The 19,160-nt window shown below is 38.0% G+C and overlaps 1 protein-coding gene across 1 annotated transcript; it reads left to right on the top strand.

Annotated features, from left to right (window-relative positions):
• Positions 1 to 3,611: 3,611 nt before the first annotated feature.
• LOC126457557 (40S ribosomal protein S26) lies at positions 3,612 to 12,744 on the top strand. The gene is made up of 4 exons (XM_050093969.1): positions 3,612 to 3,765; positions 4,401 to 4,578; positions 9,964 to 10,094; positions 12,667 to 12,744. Exons 1-4 carry the CDS (start codon positions 3,763 to 3,765, stop codon positions 12,700 to 12,702), a joined length of 348 nt encoding a protein of 115 aa, XP_049949926.1. The 5' UTR covers positions 3,612 to 3,762; the 3' UTR covers positions 12,703 to 12,744.
• The last annotated feature ends 6,416 nt before the right edge of the window (positions 12,745 to 19,160 follow it).

Here is a 19,160-nt window from a genome sequence, read left to right as displayed (position 1 = left end):
AGAAATCTAATAGTGTTATATCGGGTGACCTTGCGGGCCATGAATGAGGACCATGGCGCCCCAGTCACCTTCCTGCAAACCTGTTGTTTAGTTCTTCCACAACAGCAAGCGCAGAATGGGCTGGGTGACCATTGTGCTGCATCCACATATGGACTCTCGTGTGTAGACACACGTGTTCAAGGAGACCACCCAAACTGTCGACTATAAACGCGCGATATAACTCACCTGTCAGTGTACTTGGAAGTAGTATGGACCGATGATTTCATCCCCAAGGATTCCACACCATACATTAATAGACCACCTATGTTGACGGTTGACAGGTCATAACCACCAAGGATTGTCTGCAGCCCAGTAGTGCACATTTTGGCGATTCACTGCACCATAATTTGTGAACGTGGACTCATCAGAGAACATAACACCTTGTAAAGACTTCAGTGTGAAATTACGCAAGGCCCATTCACATTCTCACACGGAAATCGTTCCCATGCAGCTCCTGGATCAGTGACAGGTAGTACAGGTGAAACCTGTGGCTGTGTACTATACACCACGCAGATGTCAGACTGACAACAGCGACCGCATCACCCACCATACAGTCATGTATTATGTACAGCGTGTGGTATCTGCCCCTGAAACTTTGAAGGGTTGTAGCTCCCAAACTAAAAGTGATAGGAATGTATTTTAAATTCATGTACACACAGCTGGTGTTACTGATTCCAGTGAATGATAGGAACAACTATTGTTCCATTTAAAAATTGTGACTTTTTGCTGTAACTCTTTGGATAAAAACACAATAAACTATGTTCACAGCTCCCCAGATAGTGTAACATTTCTTATGGTGACATACCCTAATAAATATTTCCGTTGCCTATTACTTCGTAACTTACAGAGGCAAACACATTTAGTGAAACACCCTGTACCTACAACTGTGATGAGAAAAATATATATATAACTCTAGTACTAGGTATAAAGATAATAGTCACATGTATTCAAATAGACTTACGTGACAAAGATCTTAAAAAATAGTTGGATCTGTATTACATATCAAGCATCCAAGCAGTATCAAGAACTTAAAAACACTGTATGCTTTCAAACAAAAACCACAAGGTCATCTGGTCTAAGTTTGTTGTTACAGTGTAAAGGAGTTTTTAGAAACAAGTGTATTAGTGTAAATGAGTTTCTTAGATGCAAGTACACTCCTGGAAATGGAAAAAAGAACACATTGACACCGGTGTGTCAGACCCACCATACTTGCTCCGGACACTGCGAGAGGGCTGTACAAGCAATGATCACACGCACGGCACAGCGGACACACCAGGAACCGCGGTGTTGGCCGTCGAATGGCGCTAGCTGCACAGCATTTGTGCACCGCCGCCGTCAGTGTCAGCCAGTTTGCCGTGGCATACGGAGCTCCATCGCAGTCTTTAACACTGGTAGCATGCCGCGACAGCGTGGACGTGAACCGTATGTGCAGTTGACGGACTTTGAGCGAGGGCGTATAGTGGGCATGCGGGAGGCCGGGTGGACGTACCGCCGAATTGCTCAACACGTGGGGCGTGAGGTCTCCACAGTACATCGATGTTGTCGCCAGTGGTCGGCGGAAGGTGCACGTGCCCGTCGACCTGGGACCGGACCGCAGCGACGCACGGATGCACGCCAAGACCGTAGGATCCTACGCAGTGCCGTAGGGGACCGCACCGCCACTTCCCAGCAAATTAGGGACACTGTTGCTCCTGGGGTATCGGCGAGGACCATTCGCAACCGTCTCCATGAAGCTGGGCTACGGTCCCGCACACTGTTAGGCCGTCTTCCGCTCACGCCCCAACATCGTGCAGCCCGCCTCCAGTGGTGTCGCGACAGGCGTGAATGGAGGGACGAATGGAGACGTGTCGTCTTCAGCGATGAGAGTCGCTTCTGCCTTGGTGCCAATGATGATCGTATGCGTGTTTGGCGCCGTGCAGGTGAGCGCCACAATCAGGACTGCATACGACCGAGGCACACAGGGCCAACACCCGGCATCATGGTGTGGGGAGCGATCTCCTACACTGGCCGTACACCACTGGTGATCGTCGAGGGGACACTGAATAGTGCACGGTACATCCAAACCGTCATCGAACCCATCGTTCTACCATTCCTAGACCGGCAAGGGAACTTGCTGTTCCAACAGGACAATGCACGTCCGCATGTATCCCGTGCCACCCAACGTGCTCTAGAAGGTGTAAGTCAACTACCCTGGCCAGCAAGATCTCCGGATCTGTCCCCCATTGAGCATGTTTGGGACTGGATGAAGCGTCGTCTCACGCGGTCTGCACGTCCAGCACGAACGCTGGTCCAACTGAGGCGCCAGGTGGAAATGGCATGGCAAGCCGTTCCACAGAACTACATCCATCACCTCTACGATCGTCCCCATGGGAGAATAGCAGCCTGCATTGCTGCGAAAGGTGGATTACACTGTACTAGTGCCGACATTGTGCATGCTCTGTTGCCTGTGTCTATGTGCCTGTGGTTCTGTCAGTGTGATCATGTGATGTATCTGACCCCAGGAATGTGTCAATAAAGTTTCCCCTTCCTGGGACAATGAATTCACGGTGTTCTTATTTCAATTTCCAGGAGTGTATAAAACATTCTTAAATAAGAGATTCTTCTGCAAACTCCATGTAAATAATATAAATAAATCGCTCTGTCACTGTACGTAAGCACAATTGTACATATTCCTTTGACCTCTGTCTGATAAGTATAATTTTATTTGAATGGTGTAAACTCTTAATGTCTTTTACAAATATCTGAAAAAATGTATATATCTAAGTTTTTATGTACACAGCAAATATTTTTAACACATCCATTTATATCATGACATATAAAGTATCACTGCCAAAAGTGATCCAAGAGTAAAAAATAAATAAAGAAAGAAATATAAATTTTTTTGCTAGCGAAGATAGATACATACAAACATAACAAACAATATTTGTAAGGGAACACGTTACCATATCCATTACGTTTTTTATTTTATTTAACTAATAATGCCATGAACAATTGTATTTTTGGCATCCTTAGACCTCAGTTATTTAATCAGAGCTCATTTTTTCTCTTAAAATGTTATTTAATGACAATTGCTTCACTATTTATGTTCTTATTTGCATATATTAAAACATAACAATTTTACCATTACAGATATCGGTGCCCACGTGGATTAACATATTTGCAATTTGCCACAAAAGCATAACACAATAATATTCGTATAGTAAAAGTTAAGACGAAACAAAGACACAAAATGTGGTACCACAACATGGGTGATGAAGATGGGAAACAGGTTAACTTCCGATGTTAGCAGACGACGATTCCGTCATAACTTTCTTCCCGAGAAACCTTGAGGTGACAGTCTACTGATAGCTTGTGTGGATATCAGCGCTTGAAATGCACTTTTTTTCCGTGATGTGGCATGACGGCCCGTGTGAATTGTTGTTTCATAGAGTGCCTGTTCCATCGTTATTTCAGATTTATTAGTAGACGTTACCACGTCCTCAGCTCCGATATTTCCTTATTATTTTTTGGCTCTTCTTGATATTGTATATTGGTGAAAACATTTGTTTCCCGTCCAATGAGTTTCTTTTCCATAGAGTTTCCTACTCTATCTATGCGACCATCGACCACGGCATGCGAGCTGTATTGCAGTAACTTTGAGAAATTTTGTCTTCGGTGGGCTGTTTGGTCTTTGATATTCTTCGCTGTTGTATAGTGCGCGTGTAAAATTTGCTGTTGGAGAGAATGGTAAGTTACACGTGCGTTTTACATGTGTTAGCGCTAAATAAGTAATTTGTTTTACTGGTGTGAGTTTTTTACTGTTAGTGTACGTGGTTAATTTTCTTTTCCCTGTCAGGAGAAGAAATAATATGACCATGTGCTTACGTGTGGTTGTTTAACCTCACAATAGTTAAGCCTTTTAATTTGTGTATAACTCTTTTTATCTCCAAAAGTCATTTAATTCTCCTATTGCTGTGTTACATGTAAGTTACGGCATTCTAAGAGGACAATTTTGTTACTAATTTGAAAGATGTGGGAGACAGTAGTCATTACGTTATATGCGACTATCTGTGGGGCTGTAAAGGAGTAGCCTATTTCGAATGAACTTGAACACACAATGCTAACATTTTCTTCGTACATCGACTTTTGTGATGGTATATTTTGGATCTTTGTTTCCCAGTATCACTGCCGAAAAAGTGATTCAAGGTTGAAAAATATATTTATTTGCTAGTATTTATATTTGGTAAGTAATTGCTCTCGATTTACCAACGAGATGTAAGGTATTTGATGTGTTACTGCTGGTAATGTATTTTAATACCTAGGCATACGGATTTTGATTTTGTCCAATACACGCAGGTATAAAACATGTTTTTCATTTTCAGACGTGTAAGAGAAGAAATAGTGGAAGATCGAAACATGGTCGAGGCCATGTGAATCCTGTTCGCTGCACTAACTGTGCGCGGTGTGTACCGAAAGACAAAGCCATAAAAAAGTTCGTGATCCGAAATATTGTTGAAGCTGCGGCCGTAAGGGATATCACAGAAGCTAGTGTATACACAGGTAACTCGTAATTTGTTTTAAAAAATGTAGCATAATAGACGAAGCTGATCTAGACATTCTGGCTTATTGAGCCAAACGGAACTGTTTGAAATGTTGGTATCTTGTTTTTTTGCTATTTGCAAGTGCCCAGGCCCGTCTATACTGATAGTTCGGGCTCCCAAAATTTGAATTATAGCCTCATTGCTTATACGAGTAAATCGAGAAGTAAGGTTGCAAAATTAAGTTTATTTCTGTAGTCTCGTGTACATTTTTTTTGGAGTTTATGGTTCCAAGTGGTAAATTCCTGTTGCGAATTTTATAGATGCAGTCAGCTGGTTCTCTTTCCAGGTATTCTTTCGGAAACTGACAGGAATTTGGAATTGTACAGGAAATAGTCTTTTGACTTCATTGGGATATGTGGTAACTTGTAAATACAGCAAGTGGTAAAGAATGGCCTGTAATATTGAGATATAGACTTGATTAGTGAACAGTGCTTAAAGAACTGACCACTCAATAGAGTACTGCTTGTAGCGTTTACTAAACAGCTGTTCCTATGGGATTTTGGCAGTAGTGTCACATTAGTAGTATTGATTTTGGATACAAAGCTAGTAATTTTGGACTTGGAGAGCTCTGCATATTAATATGAAAGGGGGATTCCATTGTCACTGGTGGGACAGTTACACTAAGTTTTTCATCAATCAGATGCTGATATAATAAAGTATAAATGGAAATAAAGTGGGCCTAAAGATTGACTGGTTGCCATACAAGTAATTGTTTTACCTTCCCTTTAAATCTGAATGTCAGAAGTTTACAAATTGAGCTGTTATTCATCTTTAAAACTTTGTCACGGGTGGGACAGCAGATAGACGAAGCATTGAATAACCACCAACATTTTAGAATAAATCTGTGAGTTGTGCACTTTTTTTTTTAAGTATTGAATTCACATTAATAAAACAATTCTCTACATGACATATCAATAAATATTAGATTAGTAATACTTACTTACAATAATTGCGATCAAAGACTGTCATGGGTGGGACTCATGTGAAGTACAATTTTTTTTATTTTTTTTTTATGTCAGTTAGCTATGAATCAGCAGATAGCATATATTTAGAGGGCACTTTAAGTTTTAATAACTTTGTAGAACATTTTTGTTACCTATAAAATAAATTTTGGTATAGAATTAGTTTACAGTTCTGAGTACTAAATTATTTCACTTTAAGAATGTACCACTTTGAAAAAATATACACTTGACCTCTCATCCACTTTCGAAAATGTTTAAATTGCCAGGAACCTCATAATATAAGGTGTCCCTAACATGTTTGACATTTGGTTTCGGGAAAATAGAGAACTTGTCTAAACTCTATGTAGGATACATCCTGCTCGTCAGCTTTGATTACCTTTGCTGAGTCCCCAACAGATCGCATACACATAATCTGTATTTCCCCATTGTCTTCTACACTTCTCTGTACAATTGCAGCATATCTATATGTAGTGGATTTCTTTCTTGCAGTTTGGAACTTAACTAAAATAAATGTTCCTGGCATTATTTTTTCCACAGCTGGTTCTGAACCTGTAACTTCTTGGGAATTGGGTGTCAACATGACATCAGGATATGATTCCTCATCACTCATCTCGGAATCTGTAGATTAGTGAATATATGTTAGATGAAGTGGAAAAACCTCCACTTTCTCTAAATTTGATTTTAGGAAAGTTCTACCACATACTAGGTTACGGGTATTGTAACTGTTGAAGAAATGCTTGCTGTGAATATCTTTTATTTTTTTAACAGCTTTCCATTGCCCATCCAGAGGGTCTCCGTTTTCATCAATATGATCTGTTTATTCCAGAAACATATGATTTGGCACAGTCTAAAAATTCCTGTGCATTGCTGATGGTGACTTTTCTTTGCTTAACTTAATTCCAAACAGCCCTTTTTGTTACAGCTCCAATGCCTTTCACTGCGCCTTTCCCATCTGATGTTGCAAAGAAAACCCATTCTCCAGACACTCCAAAGTCTTGCATCATATAGCAGAGGTTAGAAATGGTGAATTTGTTCTTAAATTGACCTGCGCAACCATCAGAAAAAATTCGTATTGAGGACAAATTGGGAAGCTCTTGTTTCAACTTACTTGTTATAATCTTCAAACATGCATAAACTGAGTGTTTGTCATGGCACAGTTCATTGCTCACAATTGCAAATGACTGTAGCCCTGCTTTCATCCAAACACAAATAGAGACCACTGTAATCTGTGTATGACTCCAGTGGGCACTTTGTATCTCATCTTGTGCCAGTGCTACATAGTTTTCTGCAAAATCTATTTCCAATATCACTTCATCACTGACTGATGCTTTCACAGTCTTGAAAGCTCCAGATTGCATCCTGTTGACAAAGAAGTGCTCCTTCAATGTTTTTAGTTGACTGAAGTTTAGAGAGAGCTTCAGTGTTCGACTGGTAGTAGTCTGTTTAGGGTGACACTCGTGTTCGGTCCATTTTCTCCAAGATATTATGTCACACATCAAACTTTCCATCTATTAATGTGTGCAGATTCATTATGCATTTCTTGCATTGACTTGTCATGCATATCTCACTTTCTACATCACAGCAAACAAGATTTATAAGGTGTGTGAGAGTTGCAGGGAAACTATTTTTTTTTGTGAATGGCTTCAATGATGAAGTTATAGTTGGCATGATATTTGCACACACATACATTGTGAAGCATTTAAGATGTTAGAACATTTTTAGGCCACAACTCGTAGAATTTTGAAATCTTTGTATCAATATCTGGATTGTCTTGCTGTAAAAGAAAAAATGCTTCCTTACCTGTCATATTCAAGTGATGTTTCTGCAAGCTAACTCTTTTCCCACTTTCGTGGTCTACAATAGACTGTACATCCTTTATACCAGGTGTATGCCTGCTGATTTCATCATTTGTGAAAAAATTTTGTATTTTGAGCAGATTATCACCAGTAAGTTTACGAGGCGTTTTCTTCACTACTGGGAAAATCTGTTTTACTACCTTTTTAGGTACGCTTTCACTTTGAAGTTTTTTTATTACTGCTGGGTTTTTTTTAGGGGCTGGAAGGAAGCACCTTCTTTACCCGAGAAACAGCTTTGCCAAGGGACTGAGGACATTTATATGATCCTAACTGTGAAATACAGGTCTTAGACTGATCTTCAATTAATATGGATTTTAGTTTGTCTGTACTTCCTTTTTCTTTCAGATTCCTTCCTTCTTTCGATATTCCAATAAAGATTTTTCACTGGAGGATACCTTCATTTTCATATTTTCCCTTCTTTTATCCCACTCTTTCTTTTTCTTTATGGACATTGTACTTGCTGGTCTCTCTCTTCAGTTTTTCTCGAGGTTTTCTCATATGCTCTGCTGATGTTGGTTTCCCCATTTGCTGAATAAATAATAAGTTTTTATTTAGTGTAAACTATTGAAGCACTTGTTATATCAACCAATTTAACTTAACAATAACAAGAAGTGTTAAATGGTTTAGGTTTGAGTAACATCCAAAACACTGTCATGGGTGGGACACAATTTCTATTAACATTTATAAATGATCATTTACAACTTAGAAGGTGCCTTATGGTTCATTGGATGTTTTTGTTTTTCTTACTCTTAACCTAAAATATATAGAATTACTATAATTGCTGAGTTAGAAGGTAAACTTTTTCGTGTTTTTTGTCACAGGTGGGACACTAAATACATAGTAACTTGTGTGAATTAGCTGCATACTTAATAACTTACCTTTCTTTAAAAACTGAAGTTTGTCAGAAAGATAAGATTCTGCTCTTGAAATTTAACAGTTAAAACAACAACAATCACTGCAACCCAAGTTTAAACAGCTACCAACACAAAAAACAAACCTTTTGTTTTTCATCATCATCTGTAGAATTGCCATCTTTGTTAAACTATATTTCCTCAGCTAATTGTGTAATTATTTCCTCAGCTAATTGTGTAATTTTTATAATTTTTTCAGGACAGTGAAATTCAACTTTTGTAGATTCGAAAAACTATAACATTGTTGAATTCGGAACTTTTCAAAAAATAAGCCTCAGGCTCAGTTGGTCATGGAATGACCCGAAAGCCTTTGTCAGTGATTTGGCTCTTGGCATTTGTGATGCTGACCTCTGGCCTAGCCAGAGGTCTAGGTTAGGTTGGAAAGTGATGATCTGCTTTTCTCATGTGATGTTTAAACTGTAATTTGACTGTTACCATAGATTACTTGATAGTTGACATGTTGTGTGCTGTAGCTGTCTTCCTCCAGAGTGCTCAGCATTACACCTGAATGGTTTGCCATTGCCGGAATTGCAACTGTGTTTGTCAGTTCACTTCCAATTCCTCGTCCTGCTTTTTGATGTGTTTGGGCCCCAAATCCTTGGTGTGCCCCTTATATTTCATATATTAAAACACACGCGTGCGCGTGCCCGCACACACAAACAAAAATGATAGAACATCAGTTATACAGCTGTCATAATCACAAAAGATCGGCTTCACACATTATGTGAAGCCAAAATTTGAATGTTGCAAGTAATTATTGTGACTGGGTCACTAGTCATAAATACAACTACTTTGTGCTGTGTGATGTTAATAGCATAGTGGTCAGCATATAAACCGGGCATCTGGAAGGTTCGAATCTTGAGAAATGCAATCAAAAAACTTCATAATTTTTAATCAGTTAATTGGTTTTAATGTAATTTATTTCTAATACTTTGCCACATAGTTTTCATGGTCATATAGACTTAATTTACTGTTACTTTTCTTCTTGTGACATAACCCACAACTCTTAGCATCCAGTATAATCTAGATGTCAGACAATACACCCTAGAGTGAAAAAACTTGTATAGAACCAAAGTACATATTGTAAGTGTTCAGTTTGTTTTCCAGTTTCTTTCATGGCTGGTCACTGTTTTTCATGGCAAATCAGTGTTGAGGTTGGTGTTTAAACGACCACTGTGAACATCCCTGCCCAAAACCCCCACAAATTCACTCAGCAGTCAGATACCTCTATAGTTGTAATACAGGTAATTTTACATCAATATGCCCCACTTATTCTGTGGGACTGATCATTATGGTAGTTCCTTTGACAACTTCTCTGCTCAAACTGAAGGTGTTGTATCTTATTCGTAACTGCTCCACTACAATCTCAATTTAATTGTTTATTACAGTATCTTTTTCTCTGATAAGGCTGTTTGTTTTTTTGATAGTTTAGTTGTAGTTTGTCGTAGCATGACCATTTTTGTAATAAGTTTTCTGTGGTTCATTTTATATGGTGCATCTTGTTTATTATGTATGTAGGATAGTGCTGCTATTTTGCAATTGATGTTGAATACTGTTTAGTGCTGTTGTCATCAAGTTTAATAATTTTCTCTGTATCTGGTTACTATCTCAACAGCATATCAGTTACCAAAACTGTATGCAAAGCTGCACTACTGCGTTTCCTGTGCCATCCACTCAAAGGTTGTGCGCAATCGTTCAAAGGCAGACAGGCGCATCCGAACACCACCAATTAGGACATTCCCAAGGGTAAGTTTTCTGACTCAATATCAGAGGAGTCATACTTTAATGTGTAGCACACTATTGTTTCAGGAAGAATATCTTTCTCAGTGTGAATATTAATCTGCATAGATATTACAGTTAGATGTACCATACACTTCTGCTTTTATTGCATCCTTTTATTCGGTTCATATCCCATAATTAGGTTGCAGTAAAACTGATCTGTAAGCATAGCTCATGGTCTAGGTGGGTTGGAAGATAAAAATTTCTTATAGTTGATAAGGCTAACAAATGTGACTACATAATGCTACTATAGAATACTTAGATGCACATTGTGGATATGTGTAACATATGAAATACATGGAGTGGGACCACTGCATGGCCTTATGCAATGAAAAATCTGGGATGGATTGTGAATGAGTTTGGTCTTAGCAACAAGACTGGTCGTGTGTGTGAGTTTTGTTTTTGCAAATGTGTATATGTTGTCCAATTCAGGAGGCCTTAGGGCTGAAACTTGACTTGTGTAGCAGTCTTTTTGTTAGCCTGTCTGTGACTTACCTCCATTTCATGATTTTATAAACTTGTTGTATTCAGTAGTATTGCATCTGTATGTGAATGGTGGTAAATCTTAGATTTGCTGGGAAGATGGTATGAGTATAAAGTACAAGGCACTCTTTATAACCAGTGTCAAGTATATAACACATTATTATGCAGCATGGAAAGCAATGCATTGCAGTTTTTTTCCGCTGAACTTGATTTACAGCAAAAGTATCTGTTTCTGTGTTGAATTGCAATAAAATTGGCACTCTGAACACAAAATTCAAAGAAAAACTAGTTTTCAGGAGATTGAAACTGTTTTCTTCATTGGGTCAAAGACAAACCCAAGATAGGAAGGGGTAAAGGAAAAGTGCCAGACTAATGAAGGCAATTGGTGAGGGAATGGAAGAAAGAGTGAATGTGATTGTTTGGTGCCTCCACACTGCTAATTACGCATTGAAGAGGAATATTATTAAACTTTGATAACTAGTTTGCGTAATTTCCAAGAATTGTTGCCTATCGAAGCCCCTACTGATATATATCCAACATCAGACTCTGGTAGTGCAAATTATGGTAATGCTTATTGTGTTGCCACAGGGAACAGTTTTTCTGGTCTTGAATGAAAGTGAGCAAAAGCATTGCAGTTTTGCATGCCTATAGTCTCATATAGTTGTCTTAATTCCTCGGTTACATAGTGTTGAAAGTCATTTGAAATTTTTGTTAGGACTTCAGATTGCTTCCAAATGAGGATAGTGGGAATTACATAACACGTTGTGGACTCAACTTGGTGAAATTTCACAAGAAAGTTGTGGGTGCTGATTTTCCTTTGCAGTAGTAATACACTCAGTGATTCAAGAACATCTGTAGGAAAGAATGCATGATTTGACTCTTAAAAGTTATCCATCAAGGAAAGCTTTAGTTCATTGTGGTGTAAGACTCTACACACAAGTGACAGCTGCTGAAACTCAGTTCACAAATGTAGTGTGTGCAGTTTCTTCAGAGAAGTGTCATAGTAAAGACCCAGCACTACTAGGAAATACCAGAGGACTACTGTTGAAAAAATGAAGTTGAACGTATTTGGATATTTGACAGCATTGAGAGAGAATCTCAAAAGTGCTTTATAGTTAGGCGATTCAAGGGAGAAGACAACTTCAGTCTGTGACAAAGTGCTTTAGATGGCCAGGCATGAAAGTCAGATGGCTTTGTCATATAACAGCTTAGAGAAAGAAAGATTTAAACACAAATTTGTGAATGATCCTGTTGAGCTTGTGTTAGTGGATGCTACATCTATCCACTCAGAACACCCTTTGCTCGTGGAAATGTAAGATCAAGGAAAGCAGAGGTGTCAGGAGATACAAACTCTACCCCTTCCAGTTCCTGTATTTCCACAATGTGGGAAAAAATTGACACCCCCCCCCCCCCCCCAAACACTCCTGATATTTTTGACCAGCATAGCAAGTGTGTACCTGTGGGGAAAATATTTTTCCCATTGTCTTATACAGTGAGGAATAGTGCATGAAGACGACATGGCTGGTGACTAAAGTTAGTACTTTAATTTATTAGTTGTAACTTAATAAATGTTTGTCTTTTGTCATTGCTTTAGTGAACACTGTAAACAATATCCATAACTTGGGCCCACAGTGATATGGTCAACATAGTTGCAAGTTCGATATGTATTGTTGCGTTCCTATGCATTCAGTAGGCAGTCATTCTTGGAAATTACTGTAGTTTACACTGTGTAATACTGCTGTGAAACTAGATATTGGTAACTTCAAGAATAATGTTGTAGATTGAGCAAAAACTTCCTGTGACAAGACCTGTATGGTTGTAGTGGTAAGAATGTGGACAACAAGAAAAATATGTAGTGTGCTAGTTAAGCTTTTTAGTTAATTGGCCATTTTTAAGTTGTTGTAACTTGTTGGCAATAATATCCTTACTGCTATGGTGCTCTGAATAATTTTGTTGTTCAGGTAAGTTTATTATTCAGTTTATTTATCAAACATGTTTTTTTTATCTTTAAATATGTCCTGTGTTTAATAATAAATGCATATTGTTGTTATTGCAGGACATGCGACAAGGAGGCCAACAAGTGAGGAAGTGATATGTGTATGAAGTTCAATTAAAATAAAAATGGTCAAATTTTTTCTTGTTTTTTCTCCCCCCTTGATGTTATAAAATGGTTCTTTTCCATTGGATGTGGCAGTTTCCAGGGTATTACAAATGTACTGGTGGGACTAGTCTCAAGAGCTTTCCCCTATTTAAATTTTCTGTGTTGCTTAAAACTGAGCTGGACTGGTCAGCTATACTTCACAAGAATGTGATGTATTTACATTTTTAAAGCTTCCACATGGAATTTTTGAACTGGAACCCTCCTGTACAAATTCAATCAAAAGGAAAGCATACACACAGATTTAAGGTACTAAAACGAGGAATGTGGATGAGTACAGGAAAACCTCGATAATTTGGGGTAGTTGGGACCAAGTAGAGCTTGAATATGGGAAAACTCTTAATTAAACAAACTGACAATTTGGTAAATTTAATTTAAAAATATTCACAACTTGGACAGTGTTGTTATATAGTAAACTTATTTCATCAGCTAACATATTGTGCTAGGAGTAATGTTATAATGGAAACTCATGGTTCTGAAAACAGGTATGTATTAAACTGCTGTACATGTTTTCAGGAAAAGGATTGATAGTTATTGGTTTTGTGGATGTATGTCCTGAGCAGTATAGTCCTGCCACCTTCATAGGTGCACATCAGCTGGTGTCACCACATTCTCTCTCCACGTAGTGCAGTGCTAATTCCTCCATTCCATTGCTATGACTCATTTTGGTGGCACCAACATCCTTCATTAATAGAATGTTTACCATTCCTACATTAGCACTGTGGGTCACTTCATCATACTGTTGTTTTGATTCAACCACATTTGCACTTCACTTTCTGCATTTTCACATTCAAGTAGATAACAAATAAGATCTAACAACTGTTCATTTTTGTCACTTTTATTTCTATTTGTGTGTCTTTATATTTCTGTTAAAATGTTAATTTTAAATGGTCCCAAGCTTCTGCAGTAGACAGCATCCTTCAATTTTTTCAGGGTAGCTTGTATTGATTGGGTCTCATCTTCAATAAAGTGCAGAAGTGATTGCAGTAACTTACACTGTTAAGTTATCTTGGTCCATTGGTTGGGCAAGACAAGTATTACAGGATGATGAAAAAAACTGTGAATTTCTTCTCTACAAAGTTCTTTGGATTTGCAGTGACATTGTGCATTGTCTAGAGTAAGAACTTGCATTGAGTGGTAGAGCATACTATGTTAAGTATTTTTTGTTTCTAGCACTAATTTGTCGAACTACTGCTTGAAAATGTTTCTATACAGAACTGCCAAGGCCAGTAGCTAGATTTTTGAATGCTGCTGGGTTGGCAGACTTATCAGTTAATAACAGCAGCAATTTATGATCTTTAGAGGGATTGTTGCAGTCTTTCTTATAACCTAGAGTGGGAGCTTCAGTCCTAGGTTGTTTGTTGGAAGCATTCTATAATTGAGTCCTGCCTCATCAGTTATGAACTTGATCCAGTGACAGTTTTCTAATTTATTTCTTCTTGGATTCCTTTGACAATCCAGCCAGCCAGAACGGGTAGAAAAACTTTATTCTCTTTCGAATTCTTATTGGGCTTCCATTAACTCACCGTTGGGTAAACCACAAATAAAGGCCTTCACTTATCTTCTTGTAATCTGATGTATTCATTGTTCTGCAATACACTAATTTTGATCCTTTTTTCTAGTACAAGGTGATGTTTCAGTATATTACTACTGCTCTAGTTAGGTTCTCTTTTGGCATCAGTTACCTGCTTTTACTTCGTCTACACTCATCTCTGTGACTATCTTTGTCTCCAAAGAAACGAATTTCATCTTCTGCTTCAGTCTGCACTCATATAGGTGAAAAATGACAGCAAAAATAGTAAATGCTTAACACAACTGCTCCGAACAGAAACTGGCTGATTGGCTGCAGGTGAAACAACAGCAGCTACAGGTGTCTCAATTGTAAAAAAAAATTGTGTGCACACACACAACTTAGCTATTGACCGCAACCTGCATATTTGTGCTAGAAACAAAAAATGCTTAACGTAGTATACTCTACCACTCACGGCAAATTCTTACTCTAGACAATGCAGTCTGTGTACTTTTGATTTTTTTAATGTTGTCTATCATCCATCTCGGGTTGAACAGTGACTGGGATTGCTGGGGCACGAATTTTACTGTGTGGGTCAAGTAAGGGAGTGACAAATTGTAGAGAGCCACCTACATCCCAGTTTCTGACCTAGGAACTACAAAATAGATGATTAAGGCTACACTTCATGGGGATGAGAAATTACAGCACAAAGTCAACTGCTATGAATGCTTTAAGAAACAGCAAAAGTTCTCAAATGAGAAGCACAGGTCTTTGTCACACCTTTGTGGTTCAGAGAAAAAGGTGCTCAATAGTTCTTTCCTCATTAGGCAATAGACTATCACAAACGTGTGTTTGGTCTTCTGTTAACATTAACGTGCTGGAATGTCTGAAACATTCTGTCAACTGATGTCAGTACACAAGTTGTCTGTAGGTGAAAAGTTAATGTTGTATATTTCAATGTGGTTAGGGAAGATTCCTCTAGAAATACCACGAATAGCTTGCATAGGATGCTGCTCTCAATTTATGTCCTGGGGAAACGAAATGACCACCTAAGGCTAGAGACCAAGTGAGAGGCTGACTGAATAAGTAAAATTGTCGTAGAAGTGGAATAAAAAAGCTTGCATCTTTTTGGGAACTGACATGTGGAGTGCAAAGGGATTACTTCACACTTAAATAATTAAAAATTTGTGCATTTAATGTCAGCTATCAAAGTGCAGTAACAAGATTGATAATCACAACCAGGTTACCATTAAAAAAAATTCTTTTCTGCAGACAATGAAGTAATTATTTGCAATAGTAAAAATTGTTTGTGGAAAACCATTTTCTAGCTTGAGTAAAATATGGATATTTTGGTTAAGGTCCTCAGTGGCCTGTACAACTGATGGTTCATATCATCGAATAAATTAACCTAAAATTCTTGGGGTGTGTGAGTAAAAAATAAATAGAATACTTGTAAGTATTCTTACTGAACTCTGTAGTGAACATAACAAACTGAACTACAATGGCTTCCCTGTATGGAAGTGAGAACTGGACCTTCAAGGACAAAATATTTAACAAATAAGAGTAATTTAAATAGCATATTTGATATATTCATCTAGGATAGAGTTTAGCGATTGGAAAAGTTAAGTTTACACAGTATTACAAATTCAGAATATTGTAATCATAAAACTGACTGGGAGACTTGAGAATGATTTAAATCCATTTATTAATAAGAGCCTAAAAGAAAAAGACCTAGAATTTGTGCCAATGGAGGAGGCCAAAATCCTGATGTAGAAAATGCCTACTAGGAGCAAATTGTGGGTCCTGGAAAATAATTTTGCAATGAGTTTTCATATTACAGATATTAATGTAGACAAGAGTTGCATTTGTCTCAGTAATTGCACACACACTTCAATTAAAGCCAAGATAAAGAAATTCCAGGGCAAGAGCAACACTACCGTTTCTTAATACTGAATTTTTTTCTTTCTAGATATGTAGGATTTCATGTTAACACAAAGCATATAAATGGAAAATGTGGTAATGCAGAAAAAGTGTGTAATATTGGAAGGTGGATGAGGGGTGGTGTCAAGTATGCACTTGTGATTGACAGTGGTGTTAATGAATAGTATTTGAACATCACTTTTGCTGGATGTAATTAGTCATATGAGATGTGGAGATACAGACAGGCACAACAAAAAGATTACTTAATGCGTGAGCTTCTGGTCAAGACAAGCCTCTTGGCTGGAAGCTCATAGGTTTATCACCTTTTTGTTGTGCTTATCTGCATATGGGATAATGCACCACTGATTCCTGTTATAAGATTTGTGATTCACTATGCTGGACTTGATAACTTTCGGCAACAAACTAAATTTATTTTTAACTTTCAAACAATGGAACTCCAGGATGGAATAATGACAGCATTATTAAAAGGATTGCTTGCTGCTCACTGCATGAGATGTGGAGATACAGACAGGCACAACAAAAAGATTAGTAAATGCATGAGCTTCTGGTCAAAAGACAAGCCTCTTGGCTGGAAGCTCGTAGGTTTATCACCTTTTTGTTGTGCTTATCTGCAACTCATTCCCTTCTACATAGTGAGTAGTAATCTACCCTTTTCATAGAATTTTGACAACTGTGGCTGCACCAACCCTCGTCACAAGTTTTCATTTTTTATTGGTCGTGCAATTAAACTATAGAGCTATAGTTATGGGTTTGGTAATATTTCATATATAATTAAATGATTTGTTGCAATATTTATGTTACTAAATGGCTGAAATGGTACATTGAAGTTGTGGGATGCCTAACTGCTTCCAGGTGCAATAAGAATTTGATTTTCAATATTTCAAGAATTGAATTGCTAATAGCAGAAAGGAAGTGCCCAAAATTTTCTTAATGTTTTATTGTGTCGAGAGTAGACTTTTGTTTTACGTACAAAACGACACTAGCAATAGTTATAATTTATTGCAGAAAGGGGATGTGTCCATGACATGTTCTCCTGCTGTAAACCTTGTTTCCAGTAGGCAGTGCTGGTGTGTTAACACCACTTGTTGGGTGGCTCTGGAATGTGTAACTGCACAGCATTTATAACCACTGATCTGTTTGGAGTCACCGTAAACAGCAGCACAACTCAATAGTAATTGTGTAGTGTAATTTGTTTTGTTTTGTTAATTATTAATTTCATCTGTAAATTATAACTGTTAATTATGAGTTCAACATAAGAAGGAACTGGGGTCGGAAGAAGAGAAGTGTTAATCTAACGAGATATTATCAAGAAAGCAAAGGTTTTAGGCACAACAGAACTGGAAAGGGCAGTTTGTTCCAGCTAAATAGGATTGATATTACACTGTTAATGAGCCAATAATACCTCCTATGTGAGTCTTTGAAGGAGGAAGACAAATTCAGTGTAGTTATGGCAAAGACTTGCCAGCTTACCATACTTTTAGTGATACTCAGATGACATAGCTTATTAAGGAACCTGCCTACAAGCCCAAAATACCCATAAATACCTTAAAAATGGATATGAAAGATTATATTGTGGAAAAAAATATGCAATTTTGAAATTATTTGATATGTGAAAAAGAGATGACAAAAGTATATAAACTTATTTTAATGATATGAATAAAATAGAAAGAAACATTCCACATGGGAAAAATATATTAAAAACAAAGATTCCATGACTTACCAAACAGGAAAGCGCTGGTAGATAGACACAATAAAACACACACAAAATTTAAAGCTTTTGCAGCCAACTGTTGCTTCGTCAGGAAAGAGGGAAAGATGAAAGGATGTGGGTTTTAAGGGAGAGGGTAAGGAGTCATTCCAATCCCGGGAGTGGAAAGACTTACCTTTTTCCCCGTAAGGTAAGTCTTTCTGCTCCCGGGATTGGAATGACTCCTTACCCTCTCCCTTAAAACCCACATCCTTTCACCTTTCCTTCCCTGACAAAGCAACCGTTGGTTGCGAAAGCTTGAAATTTTGTTTGTGTGTTTTTTTGTCTATCTACCAGCACTTTCCCGTTTGGTAAGTCATGGAATCTTTGTTTTTAATATAAACTTATTTTAATGTAGAGATGATTAAAATGTGTTCAGTCTGAGAAAAATAAACTTGTATTCCACAAAGGCTACATGTACAGTTGAAAAAAAAATAATCGCCTCAAGAGAACTTGCATCATTCACCTACTTTTCTACATAGCATATTTCTCCCATCATGGTATGAGTTTCAATATGCACTATGTGCAGTAGTCCATTTGGTGGGAGTATAGCAGTCTAAGAACTAGTTATTTCACTTCCACATCTATTGCAAAATGTGGGCCAGGTATGAATTTCTTCATGGGGTGAAACACGAAAGTGTAATGGTGCATGGTCCGGACTGTATTATGATGGATGCTGAAGCACCTCCCACCCAAATTTGGCGGTTTTATCACAACCAAGAGCAGCAACATGAGGGTGAGCATTGTCATGAAGTAGTTAGACACAATCAGCATCAATGTTCTGGCACTTTTAAGGTAGGGCACAACAAAACTTGACAAGAATTTTAATGTAGGTTGCAGCATTCGTTGTGGTCCCATGTTCAGCAAAGTCCACCAATAACACCAAGCATATCCCAGAACACTGTAACAAGCACTTTCCTAGCAGACTGAGTCCTCAGAATGTTTCTTCGTACTGGGGAACCAGCCCGTTTCCACCCCCTAAGAGACCTTTGTTTCAGGCATGTAGTGATACACTCAAGAATCATCACCAGTGATGATTTCCCCTCTGGTAGTCTTGTTTATCCGTGAGGTTCTCATGCACCCGGTGAGCACAAACTTCACGGAATTTCAGTGTGTCATGAACAGTATCATACAGCAAATGATGTGAAATGTTGAACTGCTGCAATAAAGTTCGTAGTTGCAGAAACCAGTCGC

Source organism: Schistocerca serialis, chromosome 2, assembly GCF_023864345.2.
Source record: "Schistocerca serialis cubense isolate TAMUIC-IGC-003099 chromosome 2, iqSchSeri2.2, whole genome shotgun sequence".
Lineage (NCBI taxonomy): Eukaryota > Metazoa > Arthropoda > Insecta > Orthoptera > Acrididae > Schistocerca > Schistocerca serialis.
Note: the sequence above shows the minus strand (reverse complement) of the source record. Positions and strands in the feature narration are given on the sequence as shown.